The 13,477-nt window shown below is 46.1% G+C and overlaps 1 protein-coding gene across 2 annotated transcripts in view; it reads right to left on the bottom strand.

Annotated features, from left to right (window-relative positions):
* Nucleotides 1-5,896: 5,896 nt before the first annotated feature.
* elk4 (ETS transcription factor ELK4) overlaps nt 5,897-13,477 on the bottom strand; it is a 43,812-nt gene continuing 36,231 nt past the window's right edge. For both annotated transcript variants that reach the window (XM_033042809.1, XM_033042810.1), the window contains exons 4-5: nt 10,588-10,704; nt 5,897-6,737 (exon numbers count right to left, since the gene is read on the bottom strand). In XM_033042809.1, the coding sequence (XP_032898700.1) occupies nt 6,639-6,737; nt 10,588-10,704 (216 nt within the window). In that variant the 3' untranslated portion in view covers nt 5,897-6,638. The remainder of the gene's footprint in view (nt 6,738-10,587; nt 10,705-13,477) is intronic.

Raw genomic sequence — 13,477 nt, 5'->3', positions numbered from 1 at the left:
TAACACCACTTCACAAGATTACAAAAAACAATATTTTTGTTGCCATTTTTGCTGAAGTGTTCTCTAACAATGAGGTACATAGAGGTTGGGTGGGTACATTTGACCATTCCAGGGCCACAGACAGATTAAAGTTCTGCCCCAATAATCTGACCCAGTGCTCAAACATCTTTACCAGATTGATTAGTGTAAGCATTTTTTTTTGTCCCCATTCTAGAAGTCCTTGAGATTATCATCGTATATGTGTTTGTATTTTTTGCATTGTAGACATTCATCACAGAATCCATTTCAAATAGCACACACATCGGAGAAATTTCATCAAAATTGCATTAGACTAGATTGGATTCCAGTTTGGGTCCAAAAAGTAGAGGGATAATATTCCAACTAACCACACCACCCAGATCACAGAAAACAGTATACAACTACACAACCCAAGTCCCTGTAAGTGTAGCTTCACTGATTGATTGCATTGAACTTTTGTCCTGTTTCACACATTGACCCGAAAAATTAATCCCACTAATAATGAACCCAAAGGGGTTGAACTCAGTGTGACATCAGTGACCAAACGACAACGTTCTTTGGTGAGACTGGAGAAATTCAGATTGTTTTTTTTAGTTTTAGCTTTCGAGGTAGCACTCCAGCCTACCAAGTCCGCGTTGATCATCGATCATCCATTCACTCTCGTTCTACATTATCCCACTTTCCCATCCACGCTCAGGACCATTCTCAGAGGCTGATCAACCTTGAAAAAACGCATGTCTTATAAATGGAACTCTTCGATGGAAACTGGAATTGGAAAATTGAATTGAAAGGGCTGAGGAATGGCAGCAATTGAGTTTGATCTCTGAAATAGTCACAAGCATGATAGTCTTCCTTTCTTGCCTGCAGTTTCCCTCTCCCCAGACTCTCCCGGGAATGGCAAAGGAGATCGCTGTAACTTAAATGCAATTCTGATGTCACGGAGATTTCAACACATTGGTTTCAGATATGGCAGAGGTGTGAACGTAATTAAAAAATTCAACGCATTGCACCTTCACATTAACCATGTAGTTACACAGCACCTATGTACAGTATTCCACAAATCACCAGCCAATTTGAAGGCATGAAAAATCAATAACTGTAGTGCCACCGTCCACGGACCACTAAAACCCCTTAGACCGGTTCTAAGTAAATGGAGGTTAATCCATGTTAAATAAGCCCTGTTTGGTCAAATAAATGTTCATTACATAGATGTAATAATGGCTCTTTACACATTTTAGATATTTTTTTAAATCAATAAACATGAACATTTTTAAGACTTTTCCCTTTTGAAATCCAAATAGCAAAGAAATCCTGTACAAGAATATGACTGTGTCTCACCATCTGTTCAGCTGATCTCTCGATTATAGTAAAACTGCAGCATCCAAAGAAGGTTCTTTCCAGTTTTAAGGCTATTGAAGGTCAGCCACCTTTGAACGAGAAGATGTCAGGCAATTGTCGCCCAGAGTTGAAAACGATACAGCATTCTGCCCTTGTCTGAAAGGATGGTGTCGATGCTTGCGACGGATTGTTACTGTTTTAAAAGAAATCCTTCTCAGACAGAGGGAAAACCAACTTATCCCATCAGTGAAACAGCCCTTTTTCTCAAAATAAAAATCTTTCCAATAGTTTTGTAACTAAAGTCTGCAAGGAAAATGCAAAAAAGAGACTGATTTTCTCTCTCAAACTACCCATATTTCCCCCCTCCACCCGTTTACACCACTCACAACTGAGTCAAGGTGATAAATCCATAACTCTTGGCGATTCCCAGATGATCGTAAAGGGTTGGCGTATTTTAGACGAATAACCGCGAAAGTGCTTGTTTGCATTGTAAATGGCTATCAATGGTCACAGCGCCAATATTCAGTCTAACTGTCAATGTTACAGCGCTATCTGCCAATTCTACATCCGAGAAAGCTCATAGTTCAAAATAAACCTTCACAAGGCTCTTGGTAATAAATGTCGTGGCCACTTCCACAAACTTGAAACAAATTTTGGCTTAAGAAATATATTCTTCTTTTCCCCTATTTTAATTCGGCACCGGTTTCCTATCCCGTATTTCGAGTAAATGTTTATGATTTCTTTTTAATATAAATGCTTTAAAAATAGGCAAACCAGACACCGAGAAAAAGTTTGACTTTAACCGTTCTTTTCCTCCTAGTACTCAGAAATCTTCTGATCTGAAGTTCTGAACGAATGGAGCAACAAGGAACTGCAGGCGCTGGAAAAGTGCAGGAGTAAGTAACTCAGCGGGTCAGGCAGCATCTCTGGAGGACATGGGCGTGTGGTGTTTTGGGTCGGTGAGGGGGACCCTTCTTCAAACCATTCCAATAACGGTTCAGTGTTGTTCCTGTGAATGTGCTGTAGACACCTCTCACAATTATGTGCGCGATTCTGAAAATATCACAGATGGAATTACAAGTGGTGAATTTCACAGCTCAATCACATCTTCTGGCCCTCCTGTGTTCGAAGATTCGGAGAGATCTTAGTCCCAACTTCCACATCATCGGGAAGAGAGTTTTTTCCCAGTCTCCTGATCGCCAAAGAAGTAGAATTGAATTGCAAGAACCAGCAGCAAAACATTCGCTCACAGACTGCGTAAAAGCCTTCAGAATTGTTCTTTTACAAAGGTGACGCGGCGCTAGAGTGCCTTACAGCGACAGAGATCCTGACCAGGGGAGTACTACATGCGTGGGTTTTCTCCGGGATCGTCGGTTTCCTCCCACACCCCAAAGATAGTTAGCTTCGGTAAAATTGTAAATCGGTTGTAAATGCACGGGGGTCGCTGGTCGGTGGGCCAAAGGGCCTGTTCCCTCGCTGTATCTCTAAACTAAACCGAAGTAAAGAGATGAGTCTTGCCTTCCCATTGCAGATCACTGTACGCCCACAGTCACAATGGCGCAGCGGTAGAGTTGCTGCCTTTACAGCGAATACGGGTGCTGTCTGTACGGAGTTTGTACCTTCTCCCCTTCTTTCTTCGGTTTTCTCCGAGATCTTCGGTTTCCTCCCACACTCCAAAGACGTACAGGTTGCAGGTTAATTGGCTTGGTTATTTTCAAAATTGTCCCTAGAGGGTGTAGGATAGTGTTAATGTGCTAGTCGCTGGCCGGTGGGGACCCGGTGGGTCTGTTACCGCGTTGTGTCTCTAAACTAAACCAGACAGGTTACCCTGTTAACTTTCCACCAGTTCATTGATCCACCTATGTCCCAATGTCCTTCATCCATGCAACTAGCTTGCCCTCGGCCATAGGTTTATTGGCAAACCAATAGGGGGGGGGGGGGGGGGGGCCTGATGCCATCTGTAATGCTGATGACATTTGCTTTGATTCGGTGTTCAGAAAGTGTTTTTTTACGTGGCTGATTCCTTTGTGCAGTGCGGCCCCAGCAGTATTGAGGGTGGATCGGGCAACATGTTCTGTTCTCGTGGCCTCGAACAAAAAGCAATGAGATGAACAATCATTTTTTTGGTTTTTGTTTTAAGAACTTCTGTCCCTTGTAATGGGGGAAGGACAGGGGACAATTTCATGCCTCGTCCCCAAATTGTACCAAAGGGACCTCTTCCATTCCATTTGAGCGAAAGGGGCTTTGGTTTGACATTTCATTCCATGGCGACTTTACCCCAAGAGACCAGAGCAGGCAAAACCCTCCAAGAATTGTTTAACGGTTTGGATTGAGTGGAACAAAGCAAGTTGTGGCCATTTGACTTTGGGGCCATTGGGATGATGGTCATTCTCCAATGCACTCGAAAAGCATCTTATTATTCTCCTCTTAGATCGCATTGAAGGTGAACTTCAGAAAAGCATCATTCAGGACTTTAACAAATAAAATGCCATTATTCATTTTACCCTGTATCTGTACACAGCGGGCGGCTTGATTGTAATCCTTCTGAACCTTCTGATGTTGTAGTCGGCAGGGCAGGACTCTGCATATCGCCAACTTGGACAATTTAACTTTTTTTTTTAAATCAAGCCAATTAACCTACAAACCTGTACGTCTTTGGAGTGTGGGAGGAAACCGAAGATCTCGTGTACAGTCTTTCCGCTGACTAGATAGCACATAACAAAAAAGCTTCTGACTGCATCTGGGTACACGCGGCAATAAACTAAACCAAACGTGGTGCTTCTTTATGGATACAGACCTCCATGTATCCAATAAGCGGACATGAACCAAAGGGGATGTACTCTATTGAAGTAAGCCAGCATCAGCCGAGATCCACAAATAGAGAGAGTCGCCATTCAAGGTCTTCTTGGAAGGATTCACAGAGTCCACAAATCACATACTAAATCACTTCTGGTAATTGTCCCATAGAAACATATCGCTGTACGTGAAGGGATTTCACTCATCTGGGGCCAGATGTGGACGGCTCGATTGTAATCATGTCTTGTCTTTCCGCTGACTGGTTAGCATGCATCAAAAGCTTTTCACTGTACCTCGGTACACGTGACAATAAACTCAACTGGATCAACAGAAACTGCTTTGGAAGAGTGATTATTTGGAGGGGGGGAAATGGCTTCATACTTTCGCACGACTCCCTCGCGCGGTATTAGTGTATCTCTGGAACCTGTCGTTTGAACGCAAGAGTGTTTTACATCTTGCTTATGGACAGAGGCAGAGCGGGAACCAGCCTGGACTACGACTCGTGGTGGAGGGAATTAATGCATCGAAAGGTCCCAGATTGAGGGTGAGACGCACTGGGTCAGAGCCAAAGATACTGCTAGTAACTTTGGTCAGAGCGGGGAAACGTGGTGGTGGGATTGGAAATGGAAAAGCATTTGGGGATGGAGGGGTGCATGCATTGGAAGCTAGAAGATGGGGGGAGGAGCCCATTGTGAGTGCGGCACATACTATATCAAGGGGGATAAGGGAACAGAGAATAACATTGGTTCTGGAGCAAAACACAGTCGATATTCAGAAATTTAGAAGAAATAAAAACTGGTGAAAATACTCAACAAGTCAGCAGCATCAATGGAGATAGATGGCGCTAATATTTCATTGAACAGAAGCTTGAGGGCTGGCTGCACGGTGGCGCAGCGGTAGAGTTGCTGCCGTACAGCGCCAGAGACCCGGGCTCGAACCTGACTACGGGTGCTGTCTGTGTGGAGTTTGCAGTCTTCTCCAGTTTCCCACATTCCAAATGCGTGCGGATTTGTAGTTTAATTAGCTTCTGTAAATTATCCCTAGTGTGTAGGATAGGACTCTCTCTCTCTCTCTCTCCCTATTAATGCTCCTGACGTGCGACATGTCTCCAGGTGGTTCTGCTTCAATTGTCCGAGGTTAATGCTGTTCCTGGAAACGTGGCGTGATATTCCGCTTTTGCAAATCTGCCCTGTCTACAGTGTGACCTTCCACTGGCTATTTGGCAAATGGAGTTCTCCAGCCTTGCACAGCAAGGTTAGCTGTCTGTCTGTCTGTCTGTCTGCTCCGAAAGTGGCGTTGACGGGTTACCAGGCAAGGGAGCTCACAACGTCCGCAAGGCTTTGAGCAGAAGGATCCCAGCGTGTGGTCACGTCGTCTGTCGCTCGCAGACTGCAGACAGGCACCTGTTTGTCAGCTCTGGTTTCTTAAACGCATGGGGGTCCTCAGACAGACATGCAGAGGAGAGCTGCAGCAATGATATGTGCAGGAAGGAACTGCAGATAGATTGGTAAACGAAAGTGCTGGAGAAACTCAGCGGGTGCAGCAGCATCAATGGAGCGAAGAAAATAGGCAACGTTTCGGGCCGAAACCCTTCTTCCGACTGATCTTCAGACTTCTTCAGATACATGCTGGCTTAAGCCGAAGACAGACACAAAAAAAGCTGGAGTAACTCAGAGGGCCGGACAGCATCTCTGGGGAGAAGGAACAGGTGACGTTTCGGGTCAGTCTGAAGAAGGGTCTCGATCCGAAACGCCGCCTATTCCTTTTCTCCAGAGATGCCGTCTGACCCGCTGAGTTACTCCAGCTTTTTGTGTCCATCTGCAGCCATGTTATGTCGTCGGGCAAATGTCATCCAGACTCCTGAAGTCAGTGGCATGTTTGAGAATGACTGGGCGTCAAGCACCGTTGCTCAACGAGAGAGGCGTCAGTCTTGGCGTCAACTCCTCTTTGTCTTCCAGTTATCCACGATCTTCCTCTCCAAAACCCCACGAACGAGTGAGTGAATGAAAGCCGAGAGCAGCAACAAAGATCTAGATACCCCGTCACCGGCTACTTGGAGATACATTCCTCCACCGCACACGAACCGTCTGCGCTGCGGGAACTTCGAAACAAAATGAAGGGACTTGGCACAAGTACACAGTGTCGCTGAAATCACGAGATATGCAAAAGTTGTCTCCCTCTTATCGCTTGTATCGATAAACCACTGTTGTTCGAAAAAGTGAAATCACTAAAGCAAGCGGATCCCAAATCGGATCCTGAAAGAAACAAAGTGGATATTGTCACATCGGCATCTGGCCAGGATTAAGGCCATTCCCCTCCCTGGTCACCGTTGCCAAACGAGGAACTCTCAAAGACCGGGATGCTGGAGATAGCGGGTTACGTTGGCAGTTGTCACCGCTGGATCTCGCTGTCTTTCACGTAGTGAGTGAGTGGACCCTCCGGTAGCCTTGGCGGAGCAGATTGTCCAGTTTTGACCCTTCCCCCGATCAGGCCTTTTGAAGATCTGGAGACAAGGAGGTTGGCGTCGAAGAGCCGTCCACACTCGAGAATGGGATCTGCATGTGGCTGTTGCCTATATTAGGAAACTGGAAGAAAAATATAAATATATAATGCTTGCATTTTTGGGAGGCATAGTCCCACGGGCGTCATTTACGCGACATCGTTTACGCGTCACGACGCACGACACGCGCGTCGTGAAGCGCCCGTGATGCGCGCATGGTATGTGGTGACGTAGGCAGTGACGCGAGGTCGCACGCGGCGCCCCGGGATTTTGGGATGTACAAAATCTTTGCACGCCATCTGCATGACGCGCAAAGAACGCCCAAGTGGGACAGGCCCTTAACATTTACATCTTCAACAGAAACATGCATTTATATGACGTGCGTTAATATAGTCAAGACATCAGGAACATTTAATGCATGTCAGGATCAACTTCAAACAATATGATATGGGAAAACCAAGGCTTTCATTTGGACTAATGTTGCAAACTATTGTTGCAGAGCATTGTGTTCAGTTCTGGGCACTGTGTTACAGGAAAGATGTTGTCAAGCTGGAAAGGGTACAGAGAAGATTTAAGAGGTTGTTGCCAGGACTAGTGGGTCTGAGCTATAGGGAGACTGGGTCTCTATTCCCTGGAGCGCAGAAGGATGAGGGGTGATCTTATAGAGGTGTATAAAGTCATGGGAGGAATAGAACAGGTAGATTCACAGAGTCTCTTGCCTAGAATAGACAAATTGAGGACCAGAGGACATAGGTTTAGGACATAGACATAGGGAAGATTTAATAGGAATCTGAGGGGTAACTTTTTCACACAAAGGGTGGTGGGTGCATGGAACAAGCTGCCAGAGGAGGTAGTTGAGGCTGGGACTATCCCAATGTTTAAGAAGCAGTTCAACAGGTACATGGATACGACAGGTTTGGAGGGATATAGGCCAAACGCAGGCAAGTGGAACTAGTGTAGCTGGAACATGGTGCTCGGTGTGGGCAAGTTGGGCCCCAAGGGCCAGTTTCCACGTTGTATGACTCTCAGACTCAGAATTAAAGGATGTTCTTTTAGGAAGGAGATGAGGAAACATTTCTTTCGTCATAGGGTGGTGAATCTGTGGATTTTTTTTTGCCACAGCAGGGATAAGGATTAAGGCAGAGATGGATAGATTCTTGATTAGTACGGGTGTCAGATGTTATGGGGAGAAGGCAGGAGAATGGGGTTAGGTGGGAGAGATAGATCAGCCATTATTTAATGCCAGAGTAGACTTGATGGGCTGAATGGCCTAACTCGACTCCTATCACTTATGACCTTATGACTCAAAGGCAACAGCGAAAGTATTCTGGCTTGCTCCTTAGGCTAGGCTCATACCAAGACATGGACATTCAACTCACAGATTCAGGTCTGAACCTACCTATCTCTTAGTGACAATTTCTCTCTTATTGCAACTATCCAAGTCACAGAGAAGTTGATAGAAAAATAAAATCAGATAGTGAGCTGGACCCACTGACTGCCAGTTTATTCCGAAGGGGGGTTTGAATATATTCTCCAGGATACTCTAAAAGTTATACTGAATAAATCGGGGAATGGGACCAATTGGAAAACTCCTTCTAACAGCTACCATGGACGCAAGAGTCCAAATAGTATTTTCTCTGTGTCGTATGTTTCTATGTCAGGGGATCATAGATTAATAAAACTGATTTCTACTTTTTTTGTTTCTTAACAATGGTGGCACAGTGGTGCAGCGGTAGAGTTTCTGCCTTGTTTGATCCAGACCACGGGTACTGTCTGTACGGAATTTGTGCATTCTCCCTGTGATCGAGTGGGATTTCTCCGGGTGCTCCGGTTTCCTCCCACACTCCAAAGACGTGCAGGTTTGTAGGTTAATTGGCTTCAGTAAAGTGTGTAGGATAGAACCAGATCGTTGGTTATGGCATGGACTCGTTGGGCCGAGGGCGTGTTTCCATGGTGTATCTCCAAACTAAGCTAAATTAGTTCCCGTTAAATCCTCCCCCCCCCCCCCCCCCCCCCCCCCCCCCCTCATCGTAAACCAATGCCCTCTGGTTCTCGATTTCCCTTCTCTGGGTGAAAGACTCACCTCAGCAACAGATCACTACGAACCACCTGGAAATGTTCAACACTAGAGGGCGTAGTTGTAAGGTGAGAGAGGGGAAGTTTAATGGGCCAAGTTTTTATTTACACAGAGAGAGGTGGAGGCCTGGAGGTGGTGGTAGATACAATAGTGGCGTATAAAAGGCTTTTAGACAGGCACATGGAAGTGCAAGGAATCGAGGGATATGGATCATGTGCAGGCAGATGAGATCAGTGTAACTTGGCATCATGTTTGTTTCGTTTAGTTTAGAGATACAGCGCGGAAACAGGCCCTTCGGCCCAACGGGTCCGCGCCGGCCAGCGATCCCCGCACATTAACACTATCCTACACCCACTAGGGACAATTTTGAAAATAACCAAGCCAATTAACCTACAACTTGTACGTCTTTGGACTGTGGGAGGAACCGAAGATCTCAGAGGAAACCCACGCAGATCAGGGGGAGAACGTGCAAACTCCATACAGACAGCGCCCGTAGTCGGGATCGAACCCGGGTCTCCGGCGCTGCATTCGCTGTAAGGCGGCAACTCTACCGCTGCGCCACCGCCCGTGAAAGCCCTGTTCCTGTATTCTACTCTTCTATGCTTTCCTCTGGCCCTTTTCTAATTGATTTTTGCACTAATGTCTTCTTTTTCAATAAGTTTAGTTTAGGTTAGAGATACAGCGTGGAAACAGGCCCTTCAGCCCATCAATCGCCATACTCTAGTTCTACCCTACCTACTGGTAACATTTTGTTTTACACAAAGGGCGGTAAGTGTAATGGAACGAGCTGCCAGAAGAGGCAGTTGAGGCAGGTACCATCTCAACATTTTAGAAACCGGCACATGGATAGGATGGGTTTAGAGGGATATGGGTGAAAGGTAGGCAGGTGGGACTAGTGTAGATGGGACATGTTGGCCGGTGTGGGCAAGTTGGGCCGATGGGTCTATTTTCTCACTGGATGAGTCTACAATTCTATCTCACCATGTTAACACATATTCCTGCCATTACCTGTACAAACACAAGGACCACAAGGGTTGTCGGACACTCAGCTAGGTATTATTTGATGATGATTTTGGAAACCTAGTCATCCCTTTGCCCCTCCATTCCAACATCTCTCTATCAGCTCAAACTACTGTGTGAAGAAGAGGCAACCCAACCAAGTCAATGGGTTTGGTTGCTGGTAAGATTTTAATACAAGTGCAGTCTTGAGGAGCCAAAACATCTCAACTTGCCACCATGTACATGTAGCGACTTGTGGTCCTTGTGCTAAGCCAGGTGTGGCACGGTGGCGCAGAGCCAGAGACCCGTGTTCGATCCTGACCATGGCTGCTGTCTGTACGTACTTTGTACGTTCACCCCGTGACCTGCGTGGGTTTTCTCCGGGTGCTCCGGTTTCCTCCCACACTCCAAAGAACTACAGTTTAGTAGGTTAATTGGCTTCGGTAAAATTGTAATTGCCCCTAGTGTGTGGGGATCGCTGGTCGGTGTGGACTCGGCGGGCCGAAGGGCCTGTTTCCACACTGTATCCCTGAACTAAACTAGGAGGACAATTGGTATGTACACACACATGTACTCACACACGCGTATACACACACACGTACATACACGCACACATACACACGCGCGCACACGCGTACACACACATGTACTCACACACGCGTATACACACACACGCACATACACATACGCGCACACACATAGACACACGTATGTACTGTACACATACTGTACACATACATACACCAGATTCCTCCATACTGAGTATTCTGGCCTGAGGTATCAGTGCACTGTATATCTCAGTGCTACGGCTTTGACCATTTTGCTTCAATCGATCAGTAGACCCACCGCCGGTACTTACTTGAAATAAAGTGCTGGCTCCTGTCATCCGAGCTGGGCTGAGGGCTGCCACAGGGCTAAGAGTGCTCCAGAAGTGTATGCTGGAGAGCAGCGGGCTAGGAGTCAACAGGAACGGAGTCTGAAACAAGAGGCACAAGTTTAGAATCATCACAATCAGCACATCATGGATCACAGGCTTCATCCTGTGATGATCAAAGCTTCCGCTGTGTTAAAATCTAAAGTTTAGTTTTGTTTAAGTTTAATTTCAATTTAGCCTAAGTTTAGTTTAAGTAAAGTTTTAGTTTAGTTTAAGTATCGTTTAGTTTATAGATACAGCGCGGAAACTGGCCCTTCGGCCCACCGAGTCCGTGCCGACCAGTGATCCCTGAACACTATCCGACACACATTAGGGACAATTGTTTTTAACAATTTTACCAAGCCAATCAGCCTTTGGAGTGTGGGAGAAACCAGAGCACCCGGAGAAAACCCACACAGGTCACGCGGAGAACGTTACAAACTCCATTCAGATAGCACAGCGAGCGGGGCCGAGAAAGTGAATGCAAGCTAGGTTAATCTTATTTTTTGAACCGTGAGTTGTTTTAAAATAAATTTTATCTTTAAAGATGGCGAAAATGAAGCAGTCAGTATCAAGCATTGCAGAAGTTGATGTTGAGTCGACCTCAAGAAGTGCAAAAGTGACAGTTAGGGAACTACATTTTTTTTAATGAGGCCCTCCCCTGATGTCACTGGAAGGTGGTGGAATATTCTGTTTCACTCTAACATTTGGGGGGTGGGGGTGGGGGGGGTTGTGACGTCACTGGAAGGTGGTGTTTTAAAAGGTGGTGCTTTTGGCTATCCATTGTGATTGGACGTCTTTGAGTGGCATTGTGACATCATCATTTGAAGCTGCGGTTTCTGCCTTTTTTTTTTCATTTCAACGATTAATAACTTTGGAAATATAGTTGGGTATGCGACGGGGAGATGTTTATCCCCACAACAGGAAAAATGTGAGTAGGATGTGTGAAAATGGGAAGGCTGTGGCCTAGCGTTTGGAAGAAGATAGGAATTAACCAGATTGGCGCACGCACACACACACACACACACACGCACACGCGCGCGCGCACACACACACACACACACACACACACACACACACACACACACACACACACACACACACACACACACACACACACACACACACACACACACACACACACAATGATGACTTTTGGTTATATAGAGATTCAAGTCAGCAATCGTGGCAGCAAGCCCAGTGTTGACTTCAACACGGGAGTGAGAGTCGGGCAGGAAGAGGCAAGGACAGATTACCCACTGATTCTATGGACTAGAGACTTAATAGGTTTCATAGCTTATCCGTTAAGTTTAGAGATGCAGCGTGGAAACAGGCCCTTCGGCCCACCGAGTCCACGCCGACCATCGATCACCCGTTCACACTAGTTCGACACTCTCCCACTTTCCCATCTTCCTCACAGGGCAATTTACAGAGGCCAATTAACCTACAAACCCGCATGTCTTTGGAATGTGGGAGGAAACCGGAGGACATAGAAACATAGAAACATAGGACCCGGGGAAAACCCATGCAGATCACTGGGAGAACGTACGAACTCCGTACGGACAGCACCCGTAGTCGGGATTGAACCCGGGCCTTTGGCGCTGTAAGGAAGCAACCCTACCCCTGCGCCATCGTGCCACTCCTGGGCCATTGCACCGCCCACCATTAGTTTACAACAAATTAATACATTTTTCCAAGATTGCTCTTGAAATTTCTCCCATGTATAGGGTTGGGTTTTTTTTACAAACACTTGCAGCTTGGGAGTAATCTCGCTATTGCGTGCGCGTGGATTTTGTTTCACTAGACCAGGTTTTGAAGGGCTCTTTAGGTGATTTATGTTGTCAAAGGTACTGTGCAGGAACAAGTTGTTATGTCTTTCATCAGAACTCTTTCTCAATCCTGGCAAAGGATCTCAAATCTTAAACGTTTACTCTTAAATCTTAACTAATTTGAGGAAGAACATCCTTGTGACTGAGGCAGTGCAGCGTAGGTTCATGATATTGATCCATGGGAAGGCGGGGCTGTCATATGAGGAAAGATTGAAAAGACTAGGCTTGTATTCACTGGAGTTCAGAAGGATGAGGGTGGATCTTATAGAAACATATACAATTATAAAAAGACTGGGAAGCTAGATGCAGGAAAAATGTTTCCAATATTGGGCAAGTCCAGAACCAGGGGCCACAGTCTTAGAATAAAGGGGAGGGCATTTAAGACTGAGGTGAGAAACATTTTTTCACCCAGAGAGTTGTGAATTTGTGGAATTCCCTGCTCCAGGGGGCAGTGGAGGTTAAATCACTGAATGGATTTAGGAGAGAGTTAGAGAGAGCTCCAGGGGCTAATGGAATCCAGGGATTTGGGGAGAAGGCAGGCACGGGTTATTGATTGGGGACGATCAGCCATGATCACAATGAATGGCGGTGCTGGCTCGAAGGGCCGAATGGCCTCCTCCTGCACCTATTTTCGATGTTTCTATGTTTACTCTTTTTCTCTTTTCACGGAGGCTGCCTGACCTATTGAACTTTTAAAGCATTTTTCTGTTTTTTTATTTCAGCTATGCAGTATCTGCAGTTTTCTTTTAATTGACATTGTTGTTCGAAAAGTATATTTTCAGTGTCTGGGTGCAGTGTGCTCCTGATCTCTGCTCTGGGGGTGGGGGGGGGGGAGTGCAGAGAATGAACCAGGTAACTCAGACATCAAGCTTAACAAGCTTGAACAAGGTGAGATCAAATCATTGAAGCATGAATAGAACCACGGTGGCATGGTGGCGCAGCGATAGAGTTGCTGCCTTACAGCGCTCACAGCGCCAGAGACCCAAGTTCGATCCTGACTGCGGGTG

This window comes from Amblyraja radiata, chromosome 24 (genome assembly GCF_010909765.2).
Source record: "Amblyraja radiata isolate CabotCenter1 chromosome 24, sAmbRad1.1.pri, whole genome shotgun sequence".
In the NCBI taxonomy this organism is placed as follows: domain Eukaryota; kingdom Metazoa; phylum Chordata; class Chondrichthyes; order Rajiformes; family Rajidae; genus Amblyraja; species Amblyraja radiata.
The sequence above is the reverse complement of the archived record's forward strand: the minus strand, read 5'-3'. Positions and strand labels throughout refer to the sequence as shown.